At 33.4% G+C, this 13,863-nt stretch overlaps 1 protein-coding gene across 2 annotated transcripts in view; it reads right to left on the reverse strand.

The window, feature by feature from the left end:
• The window catches only part of LOC121025332 (uncharacterized), a 357,007-nt gene that overhangs the window by 223,038 nt on the left and 120,106 nt on the right, over positions 1–13,863 (reverse strand). For both annotated transcript variants that reach the window (XM_040467877.1, XM_040467876.1), the window contains one exon: positions 3,114–3,313. In XM_040467877.1, coding sequence (XP_040323811.1) covers positions 3,114–3,313 — 200 coding nt within the window. The remainder of the gene's footprint in view (positions 1–3,113; positions 3,314–13,863) is intronic.

The following is a 13,863-nucleotide window of genomic DNA, read 5'->3' on the forward strand; positions in this document are numbered from 1 at the left end:
CTAAGTCTTTTAGAAAAATACAAAAAAAGAAGAAGAGGAAACTTCTTGGGAGGAGGTTATATAACCAACTTTTCCCTTTTTTTCCATGATGACATATTGAATTAAAATCTTGAACTAACATCAATTCTATCTCAAAAGTACTTATTATCTCTATTACCAAGGTGACTCACTAGATTTATATTCTTCTTTTTAATAAAGTAAAAATAATTTTTAGTCCTGAAATCATAGATTTGATTAAACCAAGTGAAATAATTGTTTGAATCACAATTTGACAAAAAAAATCAATATTAAAACTAATAATGGAAAATTTACATTTTTATAGCATCTTTCCCACGTTGTATTTTAGAAGCATAGACATAAGGCCAATTTTAGGATAAACCATAGAAATAATTTTCCTGGCAACACAATTATTTAATTTCAGAGAGAAAATAAGAAGCAATTCTTCCAATTAGCACGCTAAACAGATATCTGGTAAAAGAAATTTAATTTTTTTATAGGAAATTCAATTAGCCTGAGCCCTAAACATTATTTTGCTTTTGAGCCCCAAACATTCTTAAAACCCATGTTACTATATGAAAAGAAATGGGGCAAATGAGTCTCTGACACAACTTTCAAGACATGGTCTTTACTAGGAGGTCTTTGAAAAATCAGAAGCACCTAAAGCTAAGAAATTTAAAAGTGCCTAGATGTTTAATAGCAACTATGTCCAGTGCAAGGTATGCAGTGTGTTTTTTTATTCAGTTGCCACTACTTCTTATGCAAGGACTATGAGAATCTGTAATGTTTTAAACTAAAGTTTAATAGCCAGACTTCCTAAAAAAAAAAGAAAAGAAAAAAAAAAAAGGGGCGCCTGGGTGGCGCAGTCTGTTAAGCGTCCGACTTCAGCCAGGTCACGCTCTCGCGGTCCGTGAGTTCGAGCCCCGCGTCGGGCTCTGGGCTGATGGCTCAGAGCCTGGAGCCTGTTTCCGATTCTGTGTGTCTCCCTCTCTCTCTGCCCCCCCCCCCGTTCATGCTCTGTCTCTCTCTGTCCCAAAAAATAAATAAATGTTAAAAAAAATTAAAAAAAAAGAAAAGATATTTCAGCTTCGATAAGCTCACAGATTATAGAATAAAACTGTATAAAAATAAGTAAAGGAAACTACAAAAGTGGAGCAAGAGCTGTTATAAAATCAAGAATAATCATAAATTTGATATAAAACAAAATAAAATTAATTTAAGGGAAAAGCTAATTATATGAAAATATTTGTTTTAGTGACAAGAGTAAAAACTATGACAAATATTTCAGTTTTTTTAAAAAAAATTGTTACATCTAAAACTGTCTTGACATTTGTAAAATAGGGTTGAAGGGGAATAAAAATTAAGAAAATTGGGAAAACTAATATGACATTTCAATAAATTTGTTTCAATGATTTAGCTGATAATAGAGATATGTTGAATACATAAAAATGTCAGACAGTATCCAAAGGTCTGGAAATATTTTGAATGCAATTACTACCCATTTAGCTTGAGCTGAAGAGAGACTTCGGTACCATGAACAATACTATCACTATTAGGAGAAATTACTTGTTGAGATTACAGGTTGTATTAGAATATAAATGCAATAAAGGTGTAATTGGGAAAAAAAATAAAGTTTAAAATATTCAAGCTGTTAGGAAAGAAGGTGCTAAGGTGAACCATAAGTTTGCCATATTCAAAAGCTGTTATATGAGGTAATTTTACATAGATTATATCATTTTTAAAGAGGAATCTGCTACTACAAAATATTAAGGACTACTTACAACAAAATACTGTAAGAACAATATAAGCCCCTTTTAATCTTGCATGGTTTCACTATTCAGAGAGCTAAGGGGCCCCCAAATTAGTTATATAATGAAAATGTCCAAAGCATCCTTCTCAATAATGCAGCCATGATTTGAGTTTTGTAATGAGACTACTTTAATAATACAAGACAATTTAATACTGTGAATAATCAGCTATCAATGAAGGAAATTATATTCATTTTGGGGGTCTTCTGTTGCCACTACTCATTCCTGTGGCTATTTCTGTTGAGTGACCATTATTCCTTTCCCTATTTTCCTTAACTTGAGCTAATTCCAAGGATTTCAATTATTTTCCGTTTCAACTTGTTGCCAGACAGATATCTGTAAGGGGCTCAGACGAGAGGAAGTAGTGGAATTTATGAATTTCTTATGTTTTATCTAATATCCAATTTGAAATTTATTTGAAAAAGCAGGTCAGTCATTTCATCCCACTTTATCCGTTCATGTGAACAAAATGGGCTTGTCACTCAAGCATCAATTGAAATGAAAGATGAAAAAGAATCCAATAAGGGAATAACAAAGAGGGAAAACTATTGTGACTTCTCTTCTCTCATTGATCATAAACACATGCTTCCCTCTCTCACTACTTAACCTGTCTATCTTTGGGGTATAATACTTTCTGATAGCAGAAACAAAAGGCATAAGAATAAATATCCGTATAATGCTTCATTTGTGTGTAGAATATAGAGTTGACTATGTAGTCTTTGATCAAGGTAACAATTAGGAAACTGATTTTTTTTAGGAAACTGAAATATTAATGTTACCTAAAGGTTATTACCATAATAAAATTAGAAATCATTAGCCTTTGATTTCTAAACCTTTCTCTGAGCAACACAGAGTTTTAAAAGCACTATTGACTCTTGTTTATCCTAATATAATAAATATATAAAAAAGCATTATTTTGTTGCTGAAAATAGTCCAGAGAAAGTATTTTAGGGCTTTGGTGTTAACTTTTGTGCATTCCTAAAGGACTACAGAAAAACAAGTGTTTCTAATACAGCAGCAGAGTTTGATCTATAAAGGAAGCCGAAAGAAAGTCCTTGGTAAAACAAATATTACTTGTAAATTGTTTTATTTCTGTAAAAAGTAAGATGATCAAATATTTCATTTAAAGCGAGTTTTATAAATATATTTTTTCACTCTAGGGAGATATTCAGAGTATCAATAAAAATCTGTAATTGTATTTGAAAGATATTGTAGAAATAAAATCTAATCTATACATAAGTTTTCTGAAGAGGGAAAAAGAAGACAAAATGCATCTTAAGGCTTTACAGATCAGATGTGAGGAATTACCTTTCCAGAATGTTTAGTATCATCTTGACCACATTTATCAGTTCAAGAGTAGCTGTTAGAATGTTATGAGGTGATTGTTCATTAATGCCATGTAGAATACGGGCCCTTCTTCTTTCCGATATCATGACAAGAACACAATCAATAGCATGCTTAAGATGTTCACTCTGTTTTTTGAATCTTGTAGGCATCTTTTTGTCATTCTGAAATTAAAGTGAGAGTTTGGGGTAAGAAATGAGGCAGCAATTATCTAACACACTTATCTAACACACTATAAATATATTCAACAGCAACACATTTAGCCAAAGTAACATAAAAGGGATGCAAAATTACCACCAAACACTTTTAATACTTTACATATTGCTTTTGGTAATACTTATACCATTCATGGTAGTAGTTACATAAAGATGTGAAAGCAATGAGGTTCAGTCACGTGAATATTGAGGGGAGTAATTTTATTAATGTGGCAACAACCATTTGCCTACAGTTAGCACATGTTAATTCTGGTACTGCCTTATTAGTATACCTATCTCATTTCCTTATTAAAGTATAGTCTACTGATGGAAAACTCTATATTACTTTGTATTCTGAACAGAAATGGGTATAGATTTAAGAGACAGGAAAGGAGATTCTTACTTTTAATTTATCTCAGAGCCCTGCTAACTATATATAGTCCTTTCTGAGAGCTGGCAATTTAAATATACATGAAACATACGAATATTAATTGGCACTGGTATTTAAATGTACCACTTCGGGGCACCTGGGTGGCTCAGTCGGTTAAGCATCTATCTGACTTCAGCTCAGGTCATGATCTCGCAGTTTGTGAGTGCAAGCCTCATGTCAGGCTCTGTGCTGACAGCTCAGAGCCTGGTGCCTGCTTCAGATCCTGTGTCTCCCTCTCTCTCTCTCTGCCCCACCCCCACTTGCACTCTCTCATGTGCACTCTCTCTCTCAAAAATAAACATTAAATGTACCACTTCAAGTGATTTGACACTTATCTCACATATGTGTTTTCTCTTTTTTTAATGTTTATTTATTTTTGAGAGAGCTAGAGAGCAGGGAAGGGGCAGAGAGAAAAGGAGACAGAGAATCCCAAGCAGGCTCCATGAACAGAACCTGATGCAGGGTTTGAACTCCCAAACCAGGAGATCTTGACCTGAGCTGAGATCAAGAGTCAGTCACTTAACCAACTGAGATACCCGGGCGCCCTACATATATGTGTTTTATCTTTGCATGAACATGTGTACGCACATTCCCATTCATCATGCTTTTGTCCAAAGCCTCATCAAATGGTTATCAGGATTAACCACAGGGTTGCAATAATGAATTCTTCCTCTTCGGAAGAAGTTACTCTAGCTTCCTGGTTTAATGATCAGTGAATGTGATTTACTAAGCAGTAAAGAAACCTACTGAAAAAGGACATGCCCTTTTTTAGTTTTTGAAATTCTGAGGTGCAGGGAATTTTATTTAATTATGTGAGAAATGAGTTTATGATTATTTTTAGCCTAGGTCCAATAAGATATGTGAAAAGACCATATTAATGACTTCCATGAAACCAGAGAACCAAGACCACATTTCTTCAATAATTACTTCTTCCTAATATAATATCTATTACGTGATGTGTTCAGATGTTCACTCTTAGTGTTTCACTTTAAAAATGATAAATCGGGGTGCCTGGGTGGCTCAGTCAGTTAAGCACCCAACTTTGGCTCAGGTCATGAACTTGCAGTTCATGAGTGCAAGCCTTGTGTCAGCTTGGTGTTGACAGCTTAGAGCCTGGAGCCTGCTTTGGATTCTGTATATCTCTCTCTCTGCCCCTCATCTGTTTATGCTCTGTCTCTGTCTCTCAAAAATAAATAAATGTTAAGTTTTTTTAAAAAAATGATAAATCAACCTAAAAATAGGCCCTTTAAGATTTCTGATGAATAGCTTTGTTTTGGTAGCATCCACCTCCTGCAAATAAGCTTGCTTTACATTTGCTGATTAGAAAAGTAAGATGTATATTTGGGCATTTTTCCTTCTTTCAAGTGGTTTTAGAATAAGAAAAAGAAAGTGGTTCAAAATGATGAAATCTACTTTTCTTATAGATGTCATAATGAAATTGTCATTGCCAGAATTTAAGATATAAACATTAGTATGTTTTTATTTCCATCTTTGGCTTCCCAGCATTTTCCAGCATTTATTGATATAATCTGGGATTTCAGATACAAATTATCATTAATATTAAAATAAGTTAATATTATTGAGCTATATACTTTAACTTTCCAGAGTTTTCAAAATTTTGTGTTAAGTATATAACCATATTAACAAAGATTATTTTGAAAAACTCTGCTTTACTACTTTCATTGCTCATTGCTGGTTCTTTTATACTACAACATACCTGTCCTTGAATTATTTACTTTTATTCATTCTTTAGTCACCTTAAGTACATCTTCCAGTAATTTTAAGGAATTAATAGGTAATACATCTGCTGAGTTTATAGACTTACGAACATTTTTCAGTTGCCAACTCACATAAATGTTTTCCCAAGATCACACAGCTAATTATTAGCAGATCTTATCCTGGGAACAGAAGCCTCTTGATACTCACTGTCCTTTCTACTACATTATTAAATGTATTAGCCCCTAGAATGATAGGGAAATATGGGAATTTTTTGATGTATGCCATGCTACTGTCAGTGTGGTGAAATGGAAAGACATTTAGGTATACAGTGTGAGATCTGAATTTTCACAGATCACTTAAACATATCAGACCCTTGGCTTGTTTTATTTATCTCTAAAATGTAGATATTAACACCTGTTTTATTCATGCATAGGATTGTTATAGATATTAAATGCTATACAAATAAGAGCTGTTATTATTTATATATAATTAGTATATACCAAAAACATATAAATTTTTACATAATTCTTAACTACCAGACTCTATATGGTGGGCAATCTCTTCACAGTCTTAAAAAATCTTCAAGGAAATTAAATAAACCATCTGATATTATAAATTTGAATTGGCTTTCTAATGTAGTTTTTGAAAATTCTGTTAAGATTAAACAATTGATAAATACTATCCTTGTTTTGGTGTATACTTCACTAGACCTTCTTTAAAGAGTGAAAATAAGATATATGTCTTCTCTTTTTTTTTACTTTTTGTTTTAAAAACATTTTGCAGAAAGCAAACATTCCTTTCAGTAAACTCAAAAACAACTAGGTCAAGTAACTTACACTTTGGGAATATTTAGAAAAGAGAAATGAAAACCCAAGAGTGCCACAATGGTGATTATTTTAGCATGAATAACTAATAACAAATAATGTTATTTAAACTGTAAAAAAAGGGAGGCTTGTTGAAATTTTTAAAAGCCATTTATATTAACATAGTAATGGGAAAGTTTCACTATTAATTACATATACCAATGAAGTCACAAAGGTGTCCAACCAAAAGTGTTCCTCAAGTGTTAGTTTGCCCTTGATATTGAATTTCTTATTTTTTTGAATTTTAGGTAATCTCTATCCCAAGCGTGAAGCTTGAACTCACAACTCCACAATTAAGAGTCACATGCTCTACTGACTGATCCAGCCAAGCACCCCTTGAATTTCTTCTGAAACTATGAAGGTCATAATGTGCCAAAAGACATATTTATTTACATCAACCCCTTTATGATACTATCAGCATGATGACAGCCAAAAAAGAACCCCTCATCTTTCCATTAAAATTTGAATTACAGGCTTTTCAGATTCCATTATGACTCATGAAATTAAATAAATCCATTTGTTTTCCATTTGACGTTTAATTACTTTTTGTTTGTATATAATCTTCATTAGTTTTACACAGCTTTCGTGAACTGATGACAGTAGTAGCAGTAGAAATAAATGTTTCAGAAACACATTTTATCCCATCAAAGCTGGCAGAGGAGTTTATTCTCTATGTACCACCACCTTCCTCCAAATACTTTTGATAATTTTAGTGGATTCATTATGTGTGCTGCATGTTCTAACACTATTCTGCCCAATGTTTGTGGTGTAAGAATAACAGCTGAATAATTTTATTGTAGTATGCACAGTCAGAATTTGAGAATGGAACAGATCAATTTAGAGTATATACACCATCTGTATATTATGTGTATATAAGTGATACCTACAATATGGGAATTTTCTCAAAGGTTTATGCAAAAGTCAATGGGAATTTGTGTGATTGAAAATAGGCTAAATATTACACCAAATAATTTCCTTTATTTACATACCATAGTCTTGTAGAAAGGTAGAGGAACCATTTTAAATTCCATACTGTGAACATTGCTTATTTCTAAAGTAAGGCTCCAATATATATTTGTTTATATCTTGCATCATAAATAAGATCTACATATCTTCATACCTGGTCTTACATATATTACACATAAGACAGAATATTTGTTTATACTTTCTGCTTAAATTTTCTGTTATTCATTGAGTGGAAGCTTCCACCTATTTTACAATTTGCCTAAAATCAACCATGAATACACAAAAATTAAAGTCAAAACATGGATAAATATTTTGTTTCTAGGACCATGTAGAATAGGTAGTAACATACAAAGAAAAACATATCATTTTTAAAGTCTCGTACTATGATACAAATGGAATTATATAGGACAATTTCCTCCAAAGTCATATCTATATGATACTAGTAAATGGAAGATTCTGATTAAAAGTTTCTATATTGCTTAGTGATTACCTGACAAAAGCTCCTAATGTTTAAAAAAAGAAAACATTCATAACACTTGTATTTTCCAAAAGCAATACATTTATGACCTTCATTAATAGAAGTATAAACAGTATAAAATAATTCCCAAGCACTCAGATACTCTTTTCTAGCACTGGAATTATAGTCAGAGATCATTACAATTTACTAACCACATAATTGTTCCACTTAGTATTTAATTATCTTATTTTTAATTTTTTTAAAGGTTTATTTATTTTGAGAGAGAGAAAGAGAGAGAGAGCATGTGCACACAAGTGGGAGAGGGGCAGAGAGAGATTCCCAAGCAGAATCCCAAGCAGGCTTTGTGCTGTCAGTGCAAATAAAGAGGTGAAATAAAGAGTCAGACACTTAACCAAGTGAGCCACCCAGGAACTCCTAATTATCTTATTTACAAAATGTGATTCTTCATGAAAACTCTAGGTTGTAGTCAAAGATTGAAGGTTAAAAACATTAAGTTATACTTGAGGATAAAATGGATTGATATGAAATAACTCTTTAAACTGTAATTTATTCTTTTCATGACTGCCTTTATTAATAATTATGAGAGTAATAATCACAAATCGCCAAAAAGTAACCAAAATGTTTCATGATTAAAGTTCTAAAACAAAAATATTTATAAAGAGAGAGACAAACCAAGAAACAGACTCAACTATAGAGAATAAACTGATGATTACTAGAAAGGTGGGAGAGAGGAAGGGTTCAATAAGTGATGGGGATTAAGGAGTTTGCTTGTGACAAGCACCAGGTGTTGTATGGAAGTAATGAATCACTATATTGTACACCTGAAACTAATATTACACTGTAGGCTAACCAACTATAATTTAAATACAAAGTTGGAAAGAAAAAAATTAATGAAAATATTATTACATGGTATTTATTTTCTTCCTTTTCTAGCACAGATTACTTGTAAGATCTAAACTAGTCATTTACACATGATCATTAACTTCTAAAAATGTGCATACCTTACCATTTATCCACTTTTTTCTCTTTCATATATTGCCTTTATGATAAAATTACTGGCTACAATTTTATGCTTCTGTTTTAAAATTTCTTTCATCTCTTAGTAGTAAATAATGCCATCTCATTAGTTTTCCTTTTCAGACATGAGGATGCACCTTTTCCTTTTTTTTTTTTTTTTTTGGTGCAAAAATAAGGTGACTTTATTAAAGCGGAGATACAACCCATGGGCAGAAAGAGATGTGTTATAAGTGTGAGGGGTGATTCTTTTATATACTATGGAGTGGGGGAGATAAAGAGGAAGTTTCTTAAAGGGATTTTCATATGTTAAAGAAGACTTACAGATTACTGGAGGCCTAGCTGTTGTCAAGCTAAGGTTGTTTTTCCCTCTAGCAAGTCATTAACATTAAGACAGTAGGGAGCTCCTGGAGAAATGTTAATTTCTTCATTCCCCTGGGAATAAAGAACCAGTCCCTAAACACATTTTGTACACACATTTTAAAATCAAATTCTTCCTTCCATGAATATCTCTGGTGTGTTAGATCTCTAACTCACAAAAATATCACATTTCATTTAACCATTCTTTTATTTTACATTTTATAGCAAACTATGTATTTTTAAATATTTTACCAAATATTTCTACTCTGTGCAGTCTTTTATAAGTCTTTAGGTAGCTATCTACTAGCCTTTATATTTCTAGAATGTATAAATTCAATAAAGTCAATAACCATGAGTTTTTGTCTCACCATATCCCCCACATCCAGAAGAATGTCTCACATGTGGAAGGAGTCAAAAGAATGTATTTACTGAGTGAATGAATGAAGGCTAACGTAAACGTAAAGGATCAGGAGTCTCGTTATCTAGTACTGCCAATTCCATTACCTAACTCTGTATTTTTCAAATTTTAATTCCAGTATAGCTAATGTAAGAAATAAGCCCACTGACCCAATCAAAGGAGGGATGCAGAGACTCAGAGCACAGTGAAATGAGGCTTTAATCAACATTCTTGCAAGAGCAGGTGTCTGATGGACAGGCATACTACGGGCACTTATAGTAAACAATTTATCTCTTCATGTGCAAGTCCCTCCCCTAATTCCTCACTGCCTGAGTACTTCAGAGGTTACAGACTTACCCAGATGTCGCCTATGCCCATGTAAGGGAAAAAGTAGTCTGACTTGAACAAATATACATTCCCTGAGGTGATGCAGAGACTTTCAGTCCCTCCTTTGTTCTTCAGCGCATGCTCATTGCAAAACCCACAAAAATAAGCCCATGAAATCGAGGGGAAAAACCAGGAAGTGAAGTATTTAAAGATTTGGAACTCCATTCTTGGAGAGTGGGAATCGTACATATTTCCAGTAGGAATTATTGTTAACTAGACAGCACAGCTTTTATTTGGTATTTCTGAAAATGAATCATCTCCCTTATTTCTCACAGTTAACATACGGTGTTATATTAGTTTTGGGTGCACAATAGAGAGATTCAACAATTCTATATGTTTATTGTATTATTTACAACAGCCAAATGATGGAAGTAGCCCAAGTGTCTGTCCATCAATAGGTGAATCTATAAATAATATGTGGTATATACTAATTTTGAGCAAATGGCTTAACCACTGCATCTCAGTTTCCCAGTCTGTCAAATAGAAATAACAAACTCTAAAATATTATTGACATAATGTAGAAGAATAATGGGAAAAAGAGACAATATTTGAAAATCATTTTAAAATACATAGTGTATAATAACAATGTACATACATCTCCATTATTACTTGTAATATATTTTGTATCCCATATTTGATGTAGCATTCAAAAGGAGACACTATGTATTAAAGATAATTCTTTTCTGATAAGCGTTTACTTAACAAAAATAAAATGATTTTGAAAACTGTCTCCCTATACTCTTCAGAAGCTCACTGTGACATGCCACTGGAGTGTTTAATTTATATTCAGTATAGGTCATTTCAAATTCTGATTCTGTATTCTGATCAATTACCACTGAACCATACCTTAACATATTATAGTTTGACATTTTCTTAGCACTTAATGAAACTTTTCATTATTTTGTATCCATTTTAATGGATGTTTAATGAAAACATCAAAAAAAAAGTGAACCCAGAGAATAATTGTGGGGGATAAGCTTAGGAATCCCCCGGGGCTTACACCAATTGGTTAAGAAGTCATAAAGAAATACAAAGTCATAAAATGCTCACACCCAAGTTTGGGTAAACCAGATTGGCACTCCAAGATAGGGGGGTGCAAAGACACGCTGAGAATAGGGAAGCACAAAGGTGCCAGGAATAGGGAGTTGCAAAGGTACCCCAAAATAGAGAGGGGGTGAAGAGCCCACAGAATAGAGAGGGAGAGGCAAAGGCCTAAAATAGGAGCAGCGCAAAGGTGCCCAATACATAGGTATATGAAATAAACAAGACTATATATTCAGGATGGAAGCACCCCCAATTTAGTACTATAGCAGAAAAGCTCCCTCCATAGGAGAATAGGGCCAGGTTAGGTAAATTGGTGGACTATGGACCTCTGTGCTGCAGGCAAAGCAGCCCAAAGCAGAGAAGGTTAACCAAAAAGGTTCCTTATTAACCCTGAGGTTATTCCCCCTATCTGTCTCATCCCCTAGGCTAGCAAAGATAAATAAGCACAGCGCCTCCTGTCTGCCATTAACAACCAACTACCCATCTGCCCAGCAGCCAGATTTTGTTTTCTATTGACCCAAACCCCACACACTGTATATCTTCAAAGTCCCCCTTTTCCCTCATGTCCCCAAGTTAATGATCCTAGTTTGTCTCTTTGTACACACCCATCATGTTTGTAAGCCTTCTGAGCTGAATAAATATGGGGTAAGGACCCTTATTTGGGGCTCTTGTCTTTTCCCGGACATTAGCCATCTTTTGCTTTAATCCTGTGTCTGCTCTTTTGCTGGACAAAGGAGAACCTTAGACTTAGAGTCTACAACAAATAATCATTATTGTATTTTTTTTCTTGTTGATTGAGAAGCCACTTTCTGGGTATGTCACCTTTATTACAGTTGTGTATCCACTTCAAATTCCCTGAAAGACACATGAACTAAAACTATCACATGAACTATCTAAATATAAGGCATACCTCATTATATTGTGCTTCTCTTTATCACATTTTATTTTTTATCTATTTATATATTTATTTATAATCACATTTTAGATATTGCATTTTTTAATATATATTAAAGGTTTATGGCATCCATCAAGTCTATTGACACCAGTTTTCCAACAGCATTTGGTTACTTCATGTCTCTGTTGCATTTTGGTTATTCTTGCAATTTTTCACCTTTTCATTGTTATCATAATTGTTATGGTATCTGTGATCAGTGACCTTAACTGATACTATTGTTTCAGGGGGTCATGAACCACACCCACACAGGACAGCAAACTTAATAAATGTGTGTATTCTTACCACTCCATCAACCAGTCATTCTCCCATTTCTCTCCCTCTCGTCTAGCCCTCCTATTCTTTGAAACATAACAATATTGATGTTAGGCCAATTAATAACACTACAATGGCCTCCAAGTGTTCAAGTGAAAAGAAGAATTGCATGTCTCTTACTTTAAAATCTTTAAAAGTTTAAATTTAGTGAAGAATGCATGCCAAAATCTGGGATAGTTTGAAAGAAAGTCCTCTTGCACCAGTTAGCCAAGTTGTGAATGCAAAGGAAAATTTCTTGAAAAAAGAATTAAAAGTGCTACTCCGGTGAACACAAAAATTATAAGAAAGCAGAACAGCTTTATTGCTGATATGGAGAAAATATTAGTAGTCTGGACAAAAGATCAAACTAGCTACAAATACCCTTAAACCAAACCCTAATACAGAGCAAGGCCCCAATTCTTCAATTCCATGAAGGCCGAAAGAGGTGAGGAAAGTTTAAGGAAAAAAAAGTTTGAAGCTAAAAGAGGTTGGTTCATGAAAATTAAAGAAGCATTCTCCATAACATAAAAGTGAAAGTGAAGTATCAAGTGCTGCAGAGAGTTATCCAGAAGATCTAGCTAAGATAATTAACGAAGCTAGCTACACCAAACAGATTTTCAATGTAGGTGACACAGCCTTCTGTTGGAAGATGACATCTAGGATTTTCATAGATAGGAGGAGAAGTCAATGCCTAGCTTCAAAGTTTCAAAGGACATGCTGACTCATTTACCATTCCAAAAATCCTAAGACTCTTAAGAATTATACTAAATCTATTTTTCTTGTGCTCTATAAATGGAACAACAAAGCCTAGATGACAGCATATTTGTTTATAACATGGTATGCTGATTATTTTAAGCCCACCATTGAGAACTACAGTTCAGAAAAAAAAATCCTTTCAAAATCTTGCTGATCATTGACTATGCACCTGGTAAATCAAGAGCTCTTATGGAGATATACAAGACTGATGTTGTTTTCATGCCTGCTAAAACAATTTCCATTCTGAAGTCCATGAATTAAGGAGTGATTTTGACTTTCAAGTCTTATTATTTAAGAAACACATTTTAAGGCCATAGCTACCATAGATAGTGTTTCCTCTGATTGATCTTGGCAAAGTAAATTGAAAAACCTCCTGGAAAGGATTCACCATTTGAGATGCCATTAAGAATATCAATGATTCAAAAGAAAAGGTCCAAATAGCAACATTAACAGGAGTTAGGAAGAAGTTGATTCCAATGTTCCTGAATGACTTTGCCATGTTCAAGACTTCAGTGGAGGAAGTATCTGCAGATACGGTAGAGATAGCAAGAGAATTGGGTAGAATTAGAAGTGGAGCCTGAAGATATCAATGAATGGCTGCAATCTCATGATAAAACTTTGACAGATGAGGAGTTTTTTATGGATGAGCAAAGAAAGTGTTTTCTTAAGATATAATGTACTCCTGTAAAGAATTTCCCAAACAAAAGTTAAAAGAATTTATGACCACTAAACCAGGATTACAAGAAATGTTAAGGATGACTCTGTGAGTGTAAAACAAAATCCATGAGAAAAATAGAAAGTATAAAAGCAAAAATATATATATACCTGCAAATATCTTCCAAGAGAAGCACAAAAGAAAA

This window comes from Herpailurus yagouaroundi, unplaced genomic scaffold, assembly GCF_014898765.1.
Source record: "Herpailurus yagouaroundi ecotype Mexico unplaced genomic scaffold, PumYag 67623, whole genome shotgun sequence".
Taxonomy (NCBI): domain Eukaryota; kingdom Metazoa; phylum Chordata; class Mammalia; order Carnivora; family Felidae; genus Herpailurus; species Herpailurus yagouaroundi.